Source organism: Zingiber officinale, chromosome 10B (genome assembly GCF_018446385.1).
Source record: "Zingiber officinale cultivar Zhangliang chromosome 10B, Zo_v1.1, whole genome shotgun sequence".
In the NCBI taxonomy this organism is placed as follows: Eukaryota; Viridiplantae; Streptophyta; class Magnoliopsida; order Zingiberales; family Zingiberaceae; genus Zingiber; species Zingiber officinale.
Genome location: NC_056005.1, coordinates 14,789,962 through 14,814,343, shown reverse-complemented (window position 1 = coordinate 14,814,343; position 24,382 = coordinate 14,789,962). Strand labels below are relative to the sequence as shown.

At 39.7% G+C, this 24,382-nt stretch overlaps 1 protein-coding gene across 1 annotated transcript; it reads right to left on the bottom strand.

Moving 5' to 3' along the window:
• Positions 1–20,783: 20,783 nt before the first annotated feature.
• Positions 20,784–21,239, bottom strand: LOC122028966 (CLAVATA3/ESR (CLE)-related protein 4A-1-like). Its single transcript, XM_042587935.1, has one exon. It carries the CDS (start codon positions 21,237–21,239, stop codon positions 20,784–20,786), a length of 456 nt encoding a protein of 151 aa, XP_042443869.1.
• Between the last annotated feature and the right edge of the window lie 3,143 nt (positions 21,240–24,382).

Here is a 24,382-nt window from a genome sequence, read left to right as displayed (position 1 = left end):
CCATAGAGGAAGTTTTATCTAGTGACCCACAAACAAACTCATCCGATATGGAGGAAGACACTTAAAGCTAACACGCAAGTTTGAATGCATCACTTACAAACCAGTAATGGAGACCGTGGAATTTATTTAAATAATCCCTCTCCTACTTAGTTTTTTAAATTGAGGAATTTTAACATGCACACACATCACAGCACATAAAATAGCATATAAAGCCAATAAATATGAAAATAAAATTTCTAACTATTATGGACTCATCCAATACTGTCCTCCAATATACATGCCAATGGATCAAGCCGTCGTGTCTATCTCACTTCCTTCTCCGTCGCGCCTCCGGTCCTCAAAATAGCACCACGCATAGCAAGGATACAAGCCGCAAAAAAAATAAAATTTTACATTTATCGATCCTATATTCCACAAAGGAATTTACATGTAATCTAGATCGAACAAAATGTAAAACAACAATAATAATAATAATAATACGGCAACTAGCCATATTTAATTATTACAATCATGCACACACAACAACTTCGATATGCGCGAGGGTTCAAATCACACACAAGCACACAAAAAGCCATAATAGTTGGATCTAGGATGCCTACAACCACAGAGTTAATCTATCTAGCACATCCAACTATTATCCGACCTAAACTTATGAATGAGCAATGCATAATTTAACCGAAACTCAAGCACACAGAACCAGAAAACTTGCTCTAATACGACTTGAAGGGTGCTAGAATTCCGTTCTGTTTATATTTCCCTGTAAAAAAAATTGTACAAGAACGGAACTTTTTCTAGCAACTTGCATATTTGATCAAACATGTGTTTGATCAATCAAGCAAGTTCTTGAATGATCAAATCATACCTTGATCGAATTACAAGATCGCTGGCCTCTTGTGTTGGTATTCGAAATCGATATGCAAGATCGATACAAAGAAAAATGAAACTTGATATGCAGTGGAATTAAAGAACTAGTTGTACCTTTTTTTGTAGCTAAAGACCTCTTGATCTTCTGCCATATTCCTCTCCTCTTCTTAGACGTCATGTAGGCGACGATCTACTAAGGACAAAACTACCCTCCTTCTCTTCTCTTCCAAAACCGTCGGCCACAAAGAGGAGTCTCTAGGATGGGACACCTTCTAATCTTCTTCTTCTTCTTCCTCTCCTTCCTCTTCTTCCTTTTCTTCAAGTCGTCGGCCACCAAGAAGAAGAAGTGTTGCCGGCCCTAGCTAGGAGAGGAAAGGGGCGGCCCTTGGTGGAGGTGGCGCTGGCCCTAGGTGGGGTTGAAAGTGGCACCGGCCACGAGGAGAAGAAGAGGTGGATGTGGCGCCGGCTCTGGGTGGAAGAGGGGTGCCGGCCACAAGGAGAGAAGAAGATTGTGGAGAATTAGAAAGTTAGGTTTTAGGGGCCACATCCTAGTCCTTTTTATAGACTTGCCGTCGGTAACAAGGAAAGAAAAATTAACAAAATTTTGTTTAGAAAAAATCTAAACAAACTATGTTAAACCAAACCAAGTTAAGTTAGACCAAACCAAGTTAAGTTAAACCAAACCAAGTTAAGTTAAACTAAACCAAGTAAAACCAATCCCGGTTATGGATGGGTGGATGCGAGACTTTATATAGAGAGGCTACAATAGCGACTTAGAAGTGGAATTGGTTTAGGTCTCCCGATGTGCTTGGGTTTCCCGTGTTCGCCCCGAACACCCAACTCAAGTCTATCAATAATAACTCATACCACTAAAGGGTTATTATTGAACTACAGCACCAATCCCATATTACAATACCACTCAACTTTATTATCATGTCAGACTAAGTCCACCTGCAGGATTTATATGATAATCCTTATGAGCTCCTCAAGGGGACATCATCAACCTAAATAATTAGGACACAGTTTCCTTCTATAATCAACAACACACCATATCAACAGTACTATTTCTCAACTCATCGGGCCTATTGATTTAACGAATAAATCTCACCCATTGATAAGTTAAAGAAATAAATACTAAGTATATGTGCTTGTTATTATATAGGGATTAAGAGGACGCACATCCATAATAACAGAGGTCCTGTTCTTTTATGTAGTCAGTATAAATCGAACAACCTCAAAAGATCCTGCTCAATACACACAAAGTGTACTAGTGTAATTTTATAGTTAAGACGGACTAATACCAAATTACACTACAACCGTTCCATTGGTTTGTCCCAATTCATCTTGGTTGTGAGCTACTATTTATAATTTATAAGAAACCAATAACATGATCTTCTGTGTGATACCACACACCATGTTATCTACAATATAAATTAAATGGACAACTGCATTGACATATATATAAATATAAAATGCAGACATTTGACCAAGGTGATTCTCATTTCAAAAACATTTCAAAACAGATGTTCATACAAAAGTTAGGCTTATAGTATACATCCCAACAGAATGGAGGTATTTCTTAAAATAGATTTCAATATTTTACTAATAATGAAAAATAGTTATGAAGCACCAAAGAATGCAAACGGAGAAGAAAGTGAAAAACTCCTCTAGATCAAAGAGCAGCGCAACGATTGCATGTGAAATGGTAAGGATGAATATCATCTCATAAGTGTACTACCGGTGGAGGATCTCGACAGAATCGGCAACTACCAAAGTGTAAAAGAACTCTGGAACAAGTTCTTGAAGCTCCACGAAGAATGGATTGAAGCTGAATCTGATTCCTCGATGGACACCGAGTCGTCGTCAAAAGAATCCAAGACCGAAGAAATTGTCGGGACATCCCTTATAGCCGAATTCCTTCCCGAGGACACAGAAAGCTCATCCCAGATGAGCATCAATGAAGGGGGAGAGTCTTTGGAGGAAAGCAGCTCTACAGGGGGAGGATCAGAGATCGACAAGGTAAGTCAGGTATGGTCTCTACCACCTGACCAAATGTTTAAATTTGTTAAATTATTAACTAAGGATTATTGCATGATAGAAAAATAAAATAAAAAGCTGAAATTAACTTTAGATAAATCTTGTCTGTCAGAAGATCTTAAAAGATTAGAAGCAAAAAATGATAAATTAAAATTAGAAAATGATAATTTGAAAATATAAGTAGATATTTTGAAAAATCATGCATGTTCAAATAATCAACATATTAGAAAATTTTATGGATTAAATTGGTACCTTAGATACCATAAGGACAAATTAGAGATATTTTAAAGAAATATATCCCTAAGAAATATTTAATTAATCTAGTTGGCTGGAACCTATATTGGGTTCCTAAGTCCTATTTTACTTAAACCTTAATTTAGACTTAGCGCTTTCAGCGAGAAAATTAAATATTTAATTTCCTTATGCGGCTTTATCTAGAAGTGGTTGATGATCCAATAACCAAGAAGGCCTAGTGCCTCACCACAACCTGGAAGCCAAATATTGAAATAAAATATTTAATTGACTAATTGATAAAACATTAACTTGAAATTAAATAATGATTTAAAAATCTTTTCAAACATTTTTTTGAAAATTACTCAAATGCTTTTTTTGCAAAGTTCTCTAAACTTAGAAATTTTTTTTGCAATGTTTTTAACTTAGAAATTTTCTTTCTGCTTGAATTTTACTTAGAATTTTTTTTAAGTTTCTAAAATTATTACAAATTCTTTTTGGTGATATCAAAAATAATCTTTAATTTTTTTTCAAAGCTTTTAAAGTTATAACTTAGAAATTCTTTTTGGTGCAACACCAATTCATTTTTAATACTTTAAATTTTATCCCACACTACTAATCCAAGACCAAAAGTCTTGGGGTCATCTATGTTTGTTTTTATTGTATGTAAGAGCAATGACCCAAAACAAGGGATGCATCAGTGTCCGTCCTCCCCTCTTCAACGGCGATGACTTCCCATACTGGAAGAAGTGAATGGAGGTCTATCTAAAGACCGATTTCGACCAGTGGTTTAGGGTCACCAGAGACTACAAAGTCTCCCGTCGACAACTTCAGAAACCCAATGGACCCGAAACATTAAAATCCGTAAATGAAGAAGAAAGCCCAGATCGATTTCAAAGCTCTCAGCTACAATGTGGGCTAACAAAGGAAGAGCTGAACCATAAGGGCCCACACGAAAATGCAAAAGAACTATGGGACAAGCTCATCAAATTGCACAAGGGAACTAGTGATGCGAAGGTAACCAAAAGAGACCTCTATTTGAATAAATTATTTAATATAAAAATGCAGGAAGAAGAATCCACGAGTCAACTTCACGTGAGGATAAAGGACATCCTCAACGGGCTCCATACATCGACCACCAAATGGAGAATCGTGACTTGATGAGGTACGTCCTAAACGCATTTCCTCGAAATGCACTGTGGGCATCCATCATGGATGCTTACAAGATTTCAAAGAATCTTTCTAAATTTAAACTTGATGAATTATTTTATGAACTCAAACTCCATGAGCAGACTAACTCAAAATAGGCCGAGAAAGGTATTGCCCTTTTTACAGATTCCTCAAAGGAAAAGTCAAGAACCAAACCTGAACCTGAAGGTTAGCCTGACCAAGATTCAGAAGATGAAGAATACTTGGTGAACTTTGTAAGAAAAATGTTCACTGGAGAAAGAAGAACTTCACCAGGAATAACCTGCAGAAGATCAACTCGACCACCGACCCTAACAACAAAAATGTGACCTGCTTTAGATGTAACAAAAAGGGTCACTACAAGAATGAGTGCCCAAAAATGAAGAACGACAAATCCAAGACAACCAAGAAGAAATCATTCAAGGTAATGTGGAATGAATCATCTTCAGATGAATTAGATGCTAAAGATCAGAAGCACCAAAGCTACCTCGTGCTGATGGCCCGCAAATCAGAATCGGAGGACGAATCAGATGATGGGTCCGAACCCAAATTGAGCCACGAGTTCGTACTCATTTCCGAAGGTTCTGATGAGGTATACTTTAATTTAAGCAGAAAGTTTTTTAAAGTCATTTCATGCTTAAATAAAAAACTAACTAAACACGAAAATCAAAACAAGATGCTCCTTGAGAAAAATCAACACCTCAAGGAACAAATCAAAAATTCTAATCCAAATCAAGTTGTAAAACATGAAGAGGAAAACTCAACATTAAAAATTGAAATTAACAAACTTAAAGGACTGTTAGAAAATTTTACAACTAGATCCAAAAACTTGGATCTGATCCTTATAATAAATAATTAAAATTTAATTATTTAGTCTAACCTTATTTAAGAACTTAGTTGACTTGATCATATTCTTAATTTAACCTAATTAAAATATTAACTCTAATTAATTTTTAAATTAAACATTAATCAAAATTTTAATTTTACTTTAATTAAATCATAATTTATATCAATTAAAAATTAACTTAAATTGAACCTTAACTTTACTTAACTTTATTTAATAATTTTAACAAATTTAACTCTGAATTAATACTGACTTTGTTAATCTAAGTTAAATCTAACAAAAAAGATAATGTGAATGAAAAATTAAATTATAACTAAGACTTTCATTAAATCAATTAACTCAATCAATTAATACGAAATTTAAGTTTTCTTTTAATTAAATAAGTATTAAATTGAGTTAGTAACAAATCATTGCATTTAACTTGAAACTTAAATGAATAATTATAATAAATATGTAGAAATACTTATGAAAATACTATATTGAATATGAGTGTTACTGACCCCAATTCCCTTAAAATACTCAGGTAGATAAATATAATAAGGCCTTGAAATTAAACATATCTAAACTTTAGTACAAATTAAGGGGGAGTGTTAAGTTAAGGAGGAGTATCAAGTTCAGGGGGAGAATCAATTTGTTTTTAAAACAGTTAAAATCCTTAACCATTTGCTCAAAAAAAAATTCTTTTAAAAGTTTTTATTTTACTTTGAAACTTTTACTTCCATTTTTTTTTTAAAGCCTAAGTTCAAAAAATTCTCTTAAACTTCCTTTTAAAAAATCTTAACTTTTGATACTTACAAAAAGTTTTTTGTTCACTATATCCCTTAGAAAAGTATTTTAAATCATTTTTGTAACTAAACAATTTTTTTCAAATTATTTTGGAAAAGTTACTTTGAAATTTTTTTTACTCAAAGAATTTTTTACAAAGCTTTACTTTAGAAAATTCTCTTAATAATAAATTCCTTCAAAGTTCAGCTTGCTTTGAAATTTTCATTTAAAATATTAATTAGCAATTTCTCTATAAAATTTTTTCTTCTTAAAGATTTTTTTATTACATTTCTATACAAAGTGTTTTCAAAAGGGTTTTCTACTTAGAAATATTTAAATCTTTGGAAATAATTTATAAAAAGTTATTAGTTGTGAAAACTTACTTTTATCACTTAGAGAATTTTGTTTAAAATTATTTTGACACAATTACTTAGAAGTTTTTTTTTAAAAAAAAATCTTTAATTAAAAAAAAATTAGACCATTAAGGACATTTTTTTAGTTAATTATTTTGAAATAATGCCAGGTTCAGGGGAGAATTAATAACTTTAAATAATTTTTTAATATTTTTTTAAAAAACTACTTCATTTTCCTATTAGCATTTTCAAATCTATAAACTTTTAGATTTACAAATTTCAAAAGTATTTTAAAAATTAACTTTTAAAAATCAGCTGGACAACTATTTAAGTTTTGAAATATTACTTTAAAAGATATTTTTGAAAATAACTTAGCACAGTTTTCAAGGAGTTTTAAAATCTTACTTTAATTTTACCATTCTATTCATCCCTTATATCTTTCTCAAAAATTTCATTTGTTGAAAAAAGTTTTCAAATGTTTTCAAAAGTTATCTTAAAAATCTAGCTATTTTTCAAAATATTTTTTTTTTAAATAATTTTGAATTCTCTAACCTCAAAGTTATTTTTACGAAACTTTTCTTTTGAAAACCTTATGACAAATTAATAGATCTTGAAAATAATTTCAAATTTTCTAATCTTTAAAAGTTATTTTTGCAAAAATATAGAATTATTAAATTTTTATATGTTTTGAAAATCTTATATTTTGAAAACTTAGTAGATTTTAAAAATAGTTTCAAAATCACCTTATTTTTGAAAATTTTAACATAAACTTTTTACTTTTGAAAATAACTTTATAAGATGTCTTTAAATATTTTCGTAAAATTAATTGAATTATTTTCTAAATTAACTCCCTGAGTCATCTTGAAAAAATTTTTATTGTCAAATTTTTTTTATAACTGATCCTGTCCGAAAGCTGAATCAACGGACGCTGGGCACGTGGCGCTCTCCGAGTCGCTGACGTAAATCTTCGACTGGTTGTACGAACCTCCGGCGAACCTGCACAGAAGTCGGGCCGGGAAGGGGTTCCCGGCGGCGACCCTCCGACGCTCAAGTCAGGTAAGCGAACGAAGAAGAAGTGGCTCCAAAAATTATAGAACCCGTACCTTCGGCGAAGTATAAGGCTCCTTATATAGAGCGGTGAAAGAGCTCACGCACACCTACCGAGGAAAATACGTGTCCTTAGCCCATACCTCGGTATGCGTTGGTCAAAAAGGTTACCTGACACCATACTGCTACAGTCCAGGCACGTCTTCGATGGGACAGCAGAACACCTTGTCGCCAGATTTGGAGTATGGCCTAGTCATAGAGCATGACAGCTGTCAGAAGATGTTCCCTGTCCTTCTCTCCCCGCTCCATGTCGGGGCGTCCGGCCGGCCGGCACTCACCTCACGTCTGGCCCTCCATATGCACTGGTATGCTTGGGAGATCCTCGGTAATGTGCTATGTGGGGACTGTTCGCAGTATGCCACCTTATGTCTTCGACCGAGCGTGCCATCCGCTCAACCCTATGATCCTGTTCAGCGAGCGTCGGAACCCCGACTCCCGCCGGGGCACCTTTTGCCATCAGTCAAACACCGGTCGGTCGGCCCCCCTTTTCCGGTCGGCCTACCGCTCCCACCTTTTCTCGATCGTCCGGTTGGTCCCTCCTTATCCGATCGGCCACCTAGCCTTCTGACTTCCACGTGGCGTTGACTCATCGAAAAGGGGGTCCCCCGTTCTCACCGCCGGATCACTCGCCTCCCCTTCAAGTCTAGTCGAAGGAGGCGAAGTCCGACTGACTGGACTGCCGATATGACTGAGTAACGGTCGCTATACTAGTCCGCTCGGCCTGGCTTAGGGATGCTCATCCGCTCGGAGGGTTTATAGACGTCGGCTCGTCTCTCGATTTTTAACGTCGGAGCTCTACGGTCTTCCGCTCGTCGGGTTTATAGAGGCCGGCTCGTCTCTCGATTTTTAACGTCGGAGCTCGACGGTCTTCCGCTCGGCGGGTTTATAGACGCCGGCTCGTCTCTCGATATTTAACGTCGGAGCTCGACAATCTTCCACTCGGAGGGTTTATAGACACCGGCTCGTCTCTCGATATTTAACGTCGGAGCTCGACGGTCTTCCGCTCGGAGGGTTTATAGATGCCGGCTCGTCTCTCGATATTTAACGTCGGAGCTCGACGGTCTTCCGCTCGGAGGGTTTATAGACGCCGGCTCGTCTCTCGATCTTTAATGTCGGAGCTCGACGGTCTTCCGCTCGGAGGGTTTATAGACGCCGGCTCGTCTCTCGATATTTAACGTCGGAGCTCGACGACCTTTAAGGCTAATTTGAACACCGTCGTTCGGCGAAGCTATTTGTCATCCTTTTTATCATTTTTGCTGCCTGCATTACAAGTACCTAGGCGATCAAAATATACACAAAAAAGAGTTACATCAGTGCACCTTTCACCCAGCTCGATAAGGTTGGAGATGATTCGCGCTCCACGGTCGGTCCAACTGTTGCCCGTCTTCATCCTCCAAATAATAAGCGCCTGAGCGGAGCTTTTCGATGATTTTGAAGGGGCCTGCCCAAGGAGCCTTCAGTTTGCCGACGTCGCCGACCGGCTTTACTTTCTTCCAGACCAGGTCGCCTACCTGGAATGATCTAGGGATTACGTGCCGATTGTAGTTTTGCTTCATCCGTTGCTGGTACACCATCAGCCGGACGGACACCTTGGATCGCTCCTCGTCGACCAAATCCAGCTCCATGTTCCTCTGCTCGGCGTTGCCATCATCATAATTCTGGATCCAGACGGACTCGACGCCGACTTCGACAGGAATCACCGCTTCGCCGCAGTACACCAGATGGAAAGGTGTGACGCTCGTTCCTTCCTTTGGGGTCGTGCGGATGGCCCATAAGACGCCAGGCACTTCATCCACCCAACTTCCTCCCAAATGGTTGAGCCGAGCGCGCAGAATACGAAGAATTTCCCGATTGGCTACTTCGGCTGGACCATTGCTTTGAGGATACGCCACGGACGTGAAGTGTTGCTCGATGCCATAGCTTCTGCACCAATCTTCGAGTAACTTTCCTGTGAATTGCCGACCGTTGTCTGAAACAAGTCGATGGGGGATGCTGAACCGGCAGATGATATGTTGTCAGATAAATTTCTTGACCATCTGCTCGGTGATCTTGGCTAGCGGCTCGGCCTCCACCCACTTGGAAAAATAATCAACCGCCACCAATAAAAATTTCCGCTGTCCGGTCGCCATAGGAAACGGACCCACGATATCCATTCCCCATTGGTCGAACGGACAAGACAGAGTAGCTGCCTTCATTTCTTCTGCTGGTCGGTGAGAGAAATTATGATACCTTTGGCAAGAAAGGCACGTCGCGACGGTCCGAGCGGCGTCTGCTTGAAAAGTTGGCCAGAAGTATCCGGCCAGCAGGATTTTCTTAGCCAGCGATCGTCCGCCCGGATGCCCACCGCAGGATCCTTGATGCACTTCTTGGAGGATGTACGCCGCGTCTTCCGAGCTCACGCATTTCAACAGTGGGCGAGAGAAACCCTTCTTGTATAGTTGATCTCCAATGAGCGTGAACCGACCGGCTCTCCTTCTTAGTAGCTGGGCCTCATCCCGATCGGACGGTTTAGCACCCGAGCGGAGGAACTCCATGATGGGTGTCCGCCAGTCGCTCGGGAACGAGAGGCCCTCCATCCGGTCGACATGCGCCACTAAAGATACTTGTTCAACTGGCTGCTAGATGGCGACCGACGTTATTGAGCTTGCGAGTTTGGCTAACTCATCGGCCGCTTGGTTCTCCGCTTGGGGTATCTTCTGGATAATAACCTCTTTGAAGTCGGCCTTGAGTTTCTCGAAGGCTTGAGCGTAAAGCTTGAGCCGAGTGTTGTTGATTTCAAAAGAGCCTGAGAGTTGTTGAGCGGCCAATTGGGAGTCTGAATGTAGCGTCACCCGTCCGGCCCCAACATGCCAGGCAGCCTGTAAGCCGGCTATGAGAGCCTCATACTCCGCTTCGTTATTTGTAGCTCGATAATCCAGCCGGACGGACAAGTGCATCTTTTCTTCTTGAGGAGAGAGTAATAATACGCCAATCCCACTTCCGAGCCGAGTGGACGATCCATCCACGAATATTTTCTACATGGCTTCGGATTCTGGCCTTTGTACTTCGGTGACAAAATCTGCCAAGGACTGTACCTTTATCGCCGAACATGGCTGGTATTGAATATCAAATTCGCTCAACTCCGTTGTCCATTTGATGAGCCGCCCGGATGCTTCTGGATTCAACAGCACTCTTCCCAATGGGCTGTTCGTCCGGACGATGACAGTATGAGCTAAGAAATAAGGACGGAGGCACCGAACGACGAGGACCAAAGCGAAAGCCAGTTTCTCGAGCCCAGTGTAGCGAGATTCAGCATCTTTTAAAATATGGCTCAAAAAATATACAGGCTCTTCTCCGCTCGCCCTTACCAATGCCGAGCTGACGGCTTGCTCTGTTGAAGATAAGTAGATACAAAGTGGCTCACCTGCAGCTGGCTTGGCTAATACTGGAAGAGAATTCAAATATGTCTTCAGATCTTCGAATGCCAGATCACATTCTTCGTCCCAGTGAAATTTGGTGGCCTTGCGCAAGATTTTGAAAAATGGGAGACTCCGATCGGTGGTCTTCGAGATGAATCTAGACAATGCTGTTATCCGACCGGTTAAGCGCTGCACTTCCCTCAGATTTCTTGGAGGCGGCATATCTTGTAAGGCTTTCACCTTGCTGGGATTTGCTTCGATACCCCGCTCGGTCACTATGTAACCCAGGAAACGCCCTCCTTTTGCTCCGAACAGACACTTCTGGGGATTTAGTTTAACTCCATACCTTCTTAGCGTTCGGAAAGTCTCCTCCAAGTCTTCCAAGAGATCGGCCGCTCGGACGGACTTGATGAGAATGTCGTCCACATATACTTCCAGATTTCGCCCGATCTGCTCCTTGAACACTTTGTTCATCAGACGCTGATATGTTGCTCCTGCGTTCTTCAATCCGAACGGCATCACATTATAGCAATAGGTGCCGTCGGCTGTAACGAAGCTGACTTTTTCTTGATCTTCACGGGCGAGCGACACTTGATGATAGCCTTGGTAAGCGTCGAGCATACATATCAGCTCGCAGCCAGCTGTGGAGTCCACCAGTTGATCGATCCGGGGCAGGGGATAAAAATCCTTTGGGCACACCTTGTTAAGGTCCCGGAAATCGATGCACACTCTCCACTTATTGTCAGGCTTGGAGACAAGCACCACGTTCGCCAACCAGCTCAGGAACTGGACCTCGCGTATGTGGCCGTTCTCCAGGAGTTTCTCCACCTCCGCTCGGATGATGGCATTTGTTCGGCGCTGAAACCCCTCTTTCTCTGCTTCACCGGCCGAGCATCCGGTCGTACATGGAGCTCATGCTGCGCTATACTTGGTGAAATTCCGGGCAGCTCATGCGTCGCCCAGACGAAGACATCATGGTTTCTCTGGAGGCATTGGATCACTTCCTCCTTCTGGCTCGCCTCCAGATCGGACGCGATGAATGTCGTTGCCTCCGATCGGGTCGGGTGAATTTGCACTTCCTCTTTTTCTTCATAAATCAAAGAGGGTGGCTTTTCAGTGATAGCGTTCACCTCGATCCGGGGCATCTTCCGAGCGGCATTGGCTTCTGCTCGGACCATCTCGACGTAACATCGCTGAGCTGCCAGTTGATCCCCTCATACTTCTCCTACTTTGTCCTTGACGGGGAACTTGATCTTCTGGTGGAAGGTGGAAACGGCCACTCGGAATTCACTGAGAGCTGGTCGCCCCAATATGACGTTGTATGCCGACGGAGAGTCCACCACGACGAAGTTTGCAGTACGCGTCCTTCTGAGCGCCTCCTCTCCTAGCGATATGGCCAGCCGGATCTGTCCGACCGGCTGAACTTCATTGCCCGTAAACCGTAAAGGGGAGTTGTCATGGGCAGCAGCTCGGCTCGATCAATTTGCAGTTGATCGAATGCCTTTTTGAATATGATATTGACCGAGCTTCCTGTGTCAATAAAAATGCGGTGAATAGTGTAATTGGCTATTACCGCTTTGATGAGAAGAGCGTCGTCGTGGGGAACTTCAACCCCTTCCAAGTCCTTGGGCCCGAAACTAATTTCGGGTCCGCTCGCCCGTTCCTGGCTGCAGTCGACCGCATGGATCTGGAGCTGTCGGACGCTCACCTTCCTTGCTCGGTTGAAATCTCCTCCGATCGGACCACCAGCTATGATGTTGATCTCGCCTCGGGAAGTATTACTTCTATTTTCTTCTTCCCGAGCGGACGGTCGAGGCCGTTCCCTAGACATCTGGAGATTCTCTCACCTCGGAGAGCGATGCCGCTCGGGAGTCTATTGTTGTCGCCTGTCAGCTTGCGTCCGATCGGCTTCATGAGTTCTCTGTCGCCTGTCGGATGATGGCGATCGACGACCGCCACTCCGGGGAACGGGATGAGCGATCAAGGGAAGACTTCGACAATCCCTTGTGTTGTGTGTGTCCGTCCAGTGGAAGGAGCAGAACATTGGGGTCCATTTCTTCTTTGGCTTGGGCCGCGCGACAGCTACCTCTTGCACGTGGGACCTAGCATGGGGGGAGCGGATTGCTTCGGCCCTCGGTCCTCTGGGTGGCTGATGAGCAGCGTGCGGCTTTCGTTCGGCAGGAGGAGCCCGCTCGGTTAGAGTTTCTTTTTTCTGGGCCGCTTGGGCTTCCTCCATGTTGATGTATTCTTTGGCCCGGTGTAGCATGTGGTCGTAGTCTCGGGGCGGCTTCCGAATGAGTGATCGGAAGAAATCCTCATCCACGAGGCCTTATGTGAAGGCATTCATCATGGTCTCCGAGGTGGTCGTTGGAATATCCATGGCCACTCTGTTGAACCGTTGGATGTAGGCTCGGAGCGATTCGCGGGCTTCTTGTTTGATGGCAAACAGGCTGACACTAGTCTTCTGATAGCGCCGACTGCTTGCGAAGTGGTGGAGGAAAGCCGTTCGGAAGTCTTTGAAACTTGAGATAGATCTGTCCGGCAGTCTCCGAAACCACCGTTGAGCCGATCCAGAGAGGGTGGTGAGGAAAACCCGACACTTCACCCCATATGTGTATTGATGCAGGGTTGCCGTGTTATCAAACTTACCCAAATGATCATCCGGGTCGGTGGTTCCATTGTATTCACCGATCGTCGGAGGCACATAGTGCTTGGGCGGAGGGTCTCGTAGAATAGCCTCTGAAAATTGGCGGTTGATCCGCTCGGGTGATGCGTCCGCTCGGGGAGCTTTCCCTTTTTTGTCGTCTCATCTTGGCATTTTATCCGAAGAAGATCCCCGATCTCGATTAGTTGCTGCAGCTTCAGGAGTGCGAAATAGGGCCCGATGGAATGCAACGGTGGCCTGAGGTGCTTCCGCTCGGCCTCCTGATGCTGCTGTTGCTTGCTGCTCTGCCCGCTCAGCTTGTGACTTTTGTCTCTGTTCCATAAGCTTGGCGGCTCTTGTCTCGATCAGAGCGTCGAGTTCCTCCGTGGAGAGCATCACCGAGTGCTGTCGTCCAGCTTCGTCCATTGCTTCCGATCGGATGCAGGAACGTTCCCACAGACGGCGCCAAATTGATCTTGTCCGAAAGCTGAATCAACAGACGCTGGGCACGTAGCGCTCTCCGAGTCGCTGACATAGATCTTTGACTGGTCGTACGAACCTCCGGCGAACCTGCACAGAAGTCGGGCCGGGAAGGGGTTCCCGGCGGCGACCCTCCGACGCTCAAGTCAGGTAAGCGAACGAAGAAGAAGTGGCTCCAAAAATTATAGAGCCCGTACCTTCGGCGAAGTATAAGGCTCCTTATATAGAGCGGTGAAAGAGCTCACGCACACCTACCGAGGAAAATACGTGTCCTTAGCCCATACCTCGGTATGCGTTTGTCAGAAAGTTTACCTAACACCATACTGCTACAGTCCAGGCACGTCTTCGATGGGACAGTAGAATACCTTGTCGCCAGATTTGGAGTATGGCCTAGTCATAGAGCATGACAGCTGTCAGAAGATGTTCCCTGTCCTTCTCTCCCCGCTCCATGCCGGGGCGTACGGCCGGCCGGCACTCACCTCACGTCTGGCCCTCCATATGCACTGGTATGCTTGGGAGATCCTCGGTAATGTGCTATGTGGGGACTGTTCGCAGTATGCCACCTTATGTCTTCGACCGAGCGTGCCATCCGCTCGGCCCTATGATCCTGTTCAGCGAGCGTCGGAACCCCGACTCCCGCCGGGGCACCTTTTGCCATCAGTCAGACATCGATCGGTCGGCCGGTGGGTCGGTCGGCCGGTCGGTCGGCCCCCCTTTTCCGGTCGGCCTACCGCTCCCACCTTTTCTCGATCGTCCGGTCGGTCCCTCCTTATCCGATCGGCCACCTGGCCTTCTGACTTCCACATGGCGTTGACTCATCGAAAAGGGGGTCCCCCGTTCTCACCGCCGGATCAATAACTTTACTTAGCAAATTTTTTATGAATTGTCTAATTCTATTTTTTTGATGAATGTCAAAGGGGGTGGGTTAGGTAGATTAAGTTAGCAAAATACCAAAGCATTAAAACAATACTAACTTAAAAATCATATCATTTTTGCATATTATTTTTTTCCTAACTTAACCCAAGTTGGCATTGCATCAAAAAGGGGGAGATTGTTGGTGCAGGTTGCACTAACGGTTGAACTCAGATTTTGATGAATAACAAAGTAAGTTAAGTTATGTTTGTTGTGATCTAACGCTGTAACTAAATGTGCAGGAGAAGTCTAGATAAGTCGATGGGCTGACCGGATATCTGACAAGAAATCTAGCTAGGTCGACGGGGCTGACCGAATAGCTAGTACGAAGTCCAAATAGGTTGACGGACTGACCGAATATCTATCACAAAGTCCAGCTAGGTCAACGGGGAGACCGGATAGTTGGCACAAAGTATAGACAAGTCGACGGGCTGATCGGATGTCTGGCAAAATGGTAAGTTAAGGTAAGTCACTAGAGGGGAGTGACTTGGTGAGGATGTATTCCTCATTTGAGGGAACAGTAGGCGTGGATCCAACTTAGATCTATTTCGAAAATCTAATTTGTGTTTTTGACTAGATTCTGATCTCGAGGAGATAGAATCTAATTAATACACTACTTGTTATATATTGTGCTAACTTTGTTTTGTAGGGTAGTATAATTTTTATTTGCTTCGGACTAACTTTTTCTTGCAGAATAATAGTTTACCGGAAATAGGAGGTCCGGGCACCTGGAAGGGATCTGGAATGCTCAGAATGCTCAAGGCGTATTTGCTCGCCAACTTGGAGTGCGCTAATTGGTTGGCCAACGTCACGGTCCAGGCGACCGGAAGGGATCTAGGCACCCGGAACTGCTTATATAAGCAATCTTCCACCAGGAGTATAGGACACAAGTTTCTTCTGCGATTACTCTCTTGCACGCTGCTCCAAAGATGCTCCTGCGACTCAACGACGTGACTCCGACGGCCGAGTGACGCTGCTTTGAAGACCGAGCAACACAACTTCGGCGACGAAGTGACGCGGCTCCAACAACTGAAAGCATAGTCTTCCAGATCTCTGAGAAGTAGTTGGTATATTTTGTTTATTTCTGCACTTAAATTATAGATCTGTTGTATTCCTCTTGTAAAGATTTGCAAATTGTTATGGATTGTCCAACAAAAGTACTCGACGAGTGCGGACCTTGAAGTAGGAGTTGATGAAGGCTCCGAACCTAGTAAAAATTGGTTTGTTAGCATTGTTTTAATTTTTCTCTTCCGCTGTGCACTTTAATTCTGTATCGATTTTCAACGATCACTATTCAACCCCCCTCTATAACATTTTTCATGATCCAACATGTTCAACTCAGTGAACCAAAAGAAACCTAGATTATTTTTCCATATTTTAAACTTATAATGTCTATCAACCTAAATTACAAAAAACCAAGATTTTAGATCAGACAAATAATAAGCAATGCTATCTTTTAGTCTCCAACCAATACTCTAAAATTAACATAAATATAAATATACTTGCACAATAATCACCAAATGACTATATCTAAATTTAACCATCTAAAATAGTACATATTTATTATTTATTAAATTATACATAAAGAAGAGTAGTCTAACCGGAGAAAAATAGAAAATACTACAATAAAAAAAAATTAGTGAAATTTAATCACAAACAAACTTAACAAAAGAGTATATAGTGAATAGGGATGACAATAGATCAGGTTTAAACCCGGCCCCGTATTAAACCCGTTCCATTTGAGACGAGTTTAAACCCGATCAAACAGTTACGGGGCGGGTCTAAACCCGTTGACCGGGTTTAGAAGTGGGTTCAGGGCGGGTTATGGGTTTCAATGTACCCGCCATAAACTCGCCCTGTATAATAATAATAATATTAATAATAATAATAATAATAATGTTTATATTTATATTATATAAAATAAAATATATAACAATAATTATTTATTATTGGTCCCGCCAGATTTTGAGCGGGGTCGAGCAGGACGAGTTGAAAAATTAGGTGGGTCGAGTCCGGGTTCAGGTTCATTTTTTTCTAATGGAGCGGATTCTAGGATTGGCTAAATCTGGCTCGAACCCACCTTGTTGTCATCCCTAATGGTGAATCGAGCTTGTAGCCGTAGCTTGTAGCCGCGAGCTTGCAACAGGGTGAGACGGAAATATTGTCCTGAGCTTGCAGCCAGCTACGTTGTCGGGTGGTGACCGACCAAACAACCAACTGTGAGCCGACGGTCAACCACGCTGTTAGCAGCCGATACCAGCAGTCGACAAAGCCGTCGACTGCCAGCAAGCGACCGACACGGTCGTCGGCCTCATGTAGTCGGCCGGCAAAGCCACCAGCACAAGGTTGCCGACAGCACATGCCTGGTGATAGGAAAAGCCACCAGTCGTGTGCAAGCAACCTGCAAAGTCAATTGCACAAGCTTGGCAGCCAAAAAAGTCGCCAACCATGTGCTGGCGGCTGGCAAAGTAGATCTCCGCTTGTTGGCTGCCGGTGGAGATCAGGAAGGGAATAAAAGAGTGGGGAGGAGAGAATCGCCGAAGATCAAAAACACGGGTGAGGAGGAGAAGGGCACGGGGTCGTGTCATAATTATTTTCGAGATTCCCGACGGAATCTTTATTCCATCAGTAATGTGTTATCAATCAAATCACATGATTCAGTCTGTATCTAATCGTGCGATTCTGTCAATATTCTAATATGTTACCGATAGAATTACATGATTCTGTTGGTAATAAGTGGAAATTATCAATGGAATTATAATTCCATCATTAATATTAATTTTTCCTAAAATTTTCAAATTTATCGACGGAATCTTAATTAATTCCATCTATAAATTACCGACAGAATCTTAATTTCGTCCATAATATTGCTGATGAAATAATATATTCTATGATAAATCTAAAAATTCCTGTAGTGTTCCATTCACATATATCTACCATATATGATTTTATAGAGATTAGTCATTTGCTTTCATGTTAATTTTTATGATAATAGCTAAGTTAATCTAATTTCTAATGCAAACTGGTTCAATTTTTAAAAATTAATACTGCAAAAATTAATTCCCATGCATGACATTCGTGAATTATCATTCGTGAAATTGAGAAAAAAAAACTGGGCTATAAAAGATTAAAAGAGTCCCATTTACGATTCTCTCAGAAAAATAAATTAAATAAAAAATGGTGAAAAAACGCTCTAACCAGCTGAGCTAATATATCCGTCGTTATCAATTTGAAACATAATCAATAGGGAGCGTAGAGGGCCGAGGGATTTAGTAATTAGTTGACTCCATCGCCCATCTCAAAATTTTTTTAGATAAAGGATTTAGTAGCTCGTTGGCTCCTAAGTCTCCTTATAAAATATCTAACTCCGTCCATGAACATAATAAATATATTTATAAAATATAATGTTTAACCTGACTCATATTATTTTCCCTAATTATAAAAAGAATATGAATAAATAAAAGGATACTAACACTCATTTAAAGCCAATAAATTTGATATGACATTTTTACAAGGGCGGTTAATATTGTTTATCTAGTGAATTAAAGAGGAGAAAAAAAAATAGAGAGAGTCGTATAAAAAATATTTCGGAAAAAATGATATATTTTTTTAAACTTTTATCTCACTTTTGTAGTTACATTTTATTTTCTACTTGCGATAGCTCACTATGTTTATAGGTAATAATTTTAATTTTATCGAACAGGTAGAAAATCTGATATCTGAGGTAGAAAATCTGATATCTGAGTTGAATGGAAGAAAATATAAAGGGGCTATTAATATCACATATTGAAAGTTGAGAAAATAAGTAGGTTAGAAATGTAGTTTTGTGATTGACTGGATGAAGATTTCTTGTTGTCGTGTAAAATTAGGAGCGTTAGTATCGGGTCGAGAAGGGGTCCTCTACATTGATCCTTCGATGCTCAAGTTAGTCCTAAGTTTAGAGAGGAATAATAGATAAACTGTAGTAGAGAACATGTTGAATAGAAAAGTCTTGCATACTTCTATTAGTGGATGGAGATCCTCTTTTATAGTATCATTGTAGCATCTATGCATGCATATAAAAGTGTATGCATATTTTTCAAAGCGTTATAGGAAAAGACAATTCAAAAAGTGTGCATGACACTTTTCCTTAAACGAGCACGTAAATTTCTGATGCGATAGGTTAGAAACTTCTAAAGTACTGTTTGCTTGGTGAACATTCTCCGTTATCAACAACATAAACATCTGAAAGAGTACGAAGAGATATATATGTGAGATATTACTCACTCAGTTAGGAGTGTAATCGAGCCGAACTCTTGAATGTTTGAATTTGACTCGTTTATAATCGAGCCGAGCTCGAGCTTTATTTAACAAATATATTCATGGCTCACGAGTTTATTCGAGCTTTTATCGAGCCTAAACGAGTTTAATATATATAAATCATAAATTTAAATATTCATTAAAAACTAAATTATATATTTAAAGAAAATTATAATAATATTATTAAAATTTATAATTTTATTCTAATAAATAAATTTAATATATTTGTCTATATTTTTCATAAGCAAAGTGTAAAATCTATAAATTCAATATCAAAACTATTATTTTTTTATTTAAAAGTTACTCAATGAGTTTAACGAACGTATTCACGAGCTAACGAGCCGAATATTACGAACCTTGAGCTTGGCTTGTTTATCTTAACGCGCCTCATTAAACGAGCTTTTATCGAATCGAGTTTCGAATAGCTCGTGAGCGGCTTGGTTCATTTACACCCCTACACTCAGTCATTCCGAACTAAGCTATTGGCTTGACCTTCACTTGACTTTTTTTTACCCCACTTAGTGGGAAAAGGCTTGATTGTTGTTGTTGTTGTTGGAGGTCTGCCTTTTATTCGATCAAATATGTTGTCCGATCGACAAGGACGGTGGACAGAGTAATTTGTTGGTTGTCCCTTACTCCCAGCTGCAAGACTTCAGCGGACAATCGTTCAGCCGATCACATCCGATCACGTGGAAGGCTCATCCGGCCAATCTCGTCTTATTTGTAGCCTTGGACTTTTGATCATTTTGACTTTGACATCCACATCAACCGCTCTTTTCTACTTTGATCCATCTTTGATGGCTCCTCTTCATCACCTTATCAATATATATAAAGAAAATTTTCTATTTTTAAAATCTATATGATGTGTTTTCCCGATAGATATGAAAAGAGAATATGAAATTTGATCTGATTCATGATCATCCCAACGTCCCAAAGTGCTTATACTTATCGACAACCTTTCACCATCGCGTTAGTTTATTTTAAATTGTTTAGATATATATATATATATATACTCGTCAATTATGAATTTGTCTCGCTTTAGATGTTTATATTATATATATTTTTCAAATTAAACTTGATTTTGGAAAAATAGGAGCGGTAAGAAAATAATCGCATTTGCAGTCATTTAATTTCCAAAGAAAAATCAATCAAACAACTATTTGTCTGCTTGTGACGTCTAAAAGAATAATTAATTAATAAAAAATGTTTACATTGATCCATAACATTTTATAAGGGATAATCCCTAAATTCAGTATGCTTTTTTTATACATGAAATTTTATTTGTCAAAAACAATTTGTATAAATAATTTTAACCTTATTAAAAATTTAACACCTTTTAAATTCAATATTATGTTTCATACTTTGGTTTTACATTATTTTAAATATAATGAAAGAAATGCTAAAATGTAAATTTTAAACATTAATCCGAAGTAGTTAGCATATAGCAGCACACACAAACCAACATTGTTCTGAAAAACAAATGCATAAGAATAACAATCAACTTTATTATTAAACCAGACGTCAATACAATAGTTAATGCATAAGCATAATAATTTATTGCATAACAATAATACTAATTACGTATGATGCTGGAACCATCAGGATCATCATGCAGTCGCAATAAGGCTTCCTTTCAATCAAGGCTTAAAGTTAAACCTTTATTAGTTGTTGATAGGATTAGGACCTTCAGGAACATCGTGCAGAGGCTTAAAGTTAAACTCTTCTCCGTTGTTAATAGGATTAGGACCTGCAGGAACATCGTGGAGAGGCTTAAAGTTAAATCTTTCTTCGTTATGGAAATGATTAGGAGCTTCAGGAGTATCTTGCAGAGGATCGAAGTTAAACCCCTCTCCGTTGTTGATAGGATTAGGATTTTCAAGAACATCGTGCAGAGGCTTAAAGTATGCATCGTTATGGATAGGATCAGGACCTTCAGGTGCATCGTGCAGAGGCTTAAAGCTAAACCTTTCTTCGTTATGGATAGGATCAGGACCTTCAGGAGCATCGTACAGAGGTCGATATCCATCAACTTCAGTGGCCATGAAGGATGCTAAGATCAAAGCTGCAAGGGCTAATGCAAGGGGAATATTGTGCATTGCTCTTCTAATTTCCTCCATTGTTGGTTGAGATCTCAGGCTACAAGACAGGACGAAAGAGATTGCAGAAAGCCGAAAGCAGTTACTCTGCACAAACTAACCTAATCAATCAACATATATATAAAGGCTCTGAGTATTTTAGCATTGAAATCATATCTTATCAAATTAATATTTTATAATAATGATGGCAATAACTACTTTCTATCTTTTCGTATATAATGTTGGATAATTTATTGCCAAAATAAATGAAAAATTTCTGAATTGGAAGTCATCTTATATGCTGATTTGAAAGTCATCTTATATGCTAATTTGACCTAAGCTATAATCTAATATTGCCAAATAAGATGTTGAATTACTAATAAATCTTAAAAGGGGCATCACCAAGATTTGGTTAAATAGTAAGATTAGAGGATAATACTTTTTTTTTACCAATTTTATCAAATTATTTATAGTAGTTCAAAAATATTATTTTAGTACATGGCTTAAGTTTCTTAAAAGATACATTTCAAAAAATTAGTTATGATTAAATATAAAATATAACCTGCCACCTTCGCATTATTAGCACGACGCTCTAACCAATTGTGCTAATAGGCCGGATAAATTGAATGGTTAAATCAATTTTATTAAATTTAACTATAAACAAATATTATAGTGTAGCTCCAATCAGGTGGTGATTTACTGCTATTTTCCATTAAAGGCAGTAGACAAATTAGAGGTTTAAAATGTAATAATAATAACTGACAAAAAAACGAAAAATAAGGAAAAAATACAAGACAATTTAGAATGCCCCAAGAATTTGATGTTTGGTCGATAAGAATATATTTATATTGGTTTAATATATATATAAAATTAGTTAAATAAATACATTTAAATAACTCATCAAATTAAATAAAGATGGTAAATATATAGGTGTTTAATTGATTAATTCGTTAATATTCACTAATAAAACATGTGAATCATCTCCATTAATAAAACTCCTATATAAATAAATAGAGTTTAAAATGCTTATATTATCAAAGTTAATAATTAATCAATTAAATTTAAAATTATAAAATTTTCAAAGAAGCGCATTTGATAATATTTAAATGAAGTTCAAGACAAACTCAAACCAAGTTGAATTTAATATAAAAAAATTAAATTAAATTTTAACAACCATTATAATGATTTAATTTATTTTTAAATTTAATTTAATTTGGGTCTATTATTTATCACAAAAATTTAAACTTAAAAAAAATTGACTTGTGTTGTCTACCACTCCACTGATCTTGTTGGTCAATTTTTTACACGTCTAAACCCACTTCACCGAGTTCAACTGTTGTAAAAACATCTTAATTTTATATTAACAAAATTAATTAATAAAAACTTAGGGCATCTTCAATGAGGGACATTTGGAAGAGATATTTCTTCAAATATTTGAGAGGTGAATAAAAGTCACCGGGCATAACTTTATGCCCGGTGATTTTATTTTAGGTAGCATGCAAGTGGACCCCACAAGGGGCTATGATTATTTTTTTTTAATTTAGGTGGTATGCAAGTGATTTATTTTTATTTTAGTTGGTAAGATATTTTATTATATAATTTGAGATATTTGATTGTAAGATATTTGGTAGATGAGACCCATAAATATTTAGTTGATGGGATATTTGATTATGAGATTTGGGATATTTAAGGAGTGAGATATTTGATTGATGATATAGACGTGGGGACCATAAATATTTGAGAGAAATATTTAGTGTTATTGTGGATGCTCTTATCTTAATTAATCAACTCTTGTTTTTCTTTTTTACTAAGAGCATCCACAATGGTTAAGGATATTTCTCCTAAGTATTTGTGGCTTCCACTTATACATCATTATTTAAATATTCTACTATTCAAATATGTTATTTTGCCTTTTGGACATTCCCGTGTGGATTTTCATTACCTGTGTGGCTTGTATATGTTATTTCGCCTTTTGGACATTCCTCCTACGCATCAAAATTTCTTCATGTTTTTTTACCCTAAAAAATCAGAGCCTGGCGTCTTCCTCTTTCAATCCCATCCTAAGATAATTCTTTTTGAAGAGATGCCCTCCTCACTCAAGGGGTGGAAATCTCGTTATTTCTACCTAAATTTCCTGGGCCCATCCCGTGGTCTTTCTGCGTGACAATCCTCTCTTCCTTCTGTCCCAAATATTAAAGAACTTCATCTATACCCTTCTTTCCCCATTTATTCAGAGAAACTGTTGGGTCGCCGCTTCTTTATCCATAAATGGATACGTGGTGATCTTTTATATCTTTTTGGTCTGAGTCCCATCAACCTTGAGCTCCGTGGTTCTTTGGGTAAGCCCTAATTCATTTTTTGTTACTTCTTTACTAACTAAAATGTTCTTCTATTTTGTGCAGTGGATGCCATTTTTGAAGCTTTAGTCGACGAGCGGCTAGGTCTAGAGGAGGATCAAATCCGTGCTAAGGAGCAGGAATTTCTTGCTGAGTTGAATCAACCCCCTTCAACAGAGGCCCCCTATTCCACCAATTGTGGCATCTAGTTCTCAAGCAGATCCTGAAATAACCTCTCCTGCTCTTTCTCCAATCATAGAGCTTACCTCTCCTGTAACCTCAGAGAAGTCTCCCGTGGCCGCCCCTACCTCTGCTCCAACCAAAAAACGCCCGGGGCGCAAACTGACCCTGGCTCCCTCTCTTAAAAGAAGAGTCATTTCTTCCTCTGACAACCTTGTGAATATTCCTCCTTCCTCTTCTGAGCCTACGTTATCCACTCTTTACCCTACTCTAACTTTTTCTCCAATTTCACTTCCTTTGGACCAATCTACTCAGGGTGACACCTCTGCTTCTACTTTCGTTATGTTATTCCATGAACAATTTTCTCTACCTTCCCAAGAAGCTTTTTATTTGATTTTTGCTCCCCCTTCCATCCAAACTTCCTTGTCCTCCGCCTCTTCTTCCTCTTCTCTACTCCCTATATTATTGGGAGGATCTTTTACTACTGCTTGGGAGGAGACTCGTCCACTAATTGAAGGACTTACTCCCTCCGAATTAGTTGATAGATTTTCTCTTGGTGAGATTAAGATATAATTATGTTTTGCTTGTTATAATTTCCTTTTTAATATTTCTCTAATTGCCACCATTTTTGCAGCGCTGGGTTGCCAACATGAGCATTGCTCGGTTGAT

What these genes read in the sequence shown, in the direction of transcription:
- LOC122028966 (XM_042587935.1), bottom strand. Translation starts at nt 21,239, where the DNA reads ATGGAGGAAATTAGAAGAGCAATGCACAATATTCCCCTTGCATTAGCC.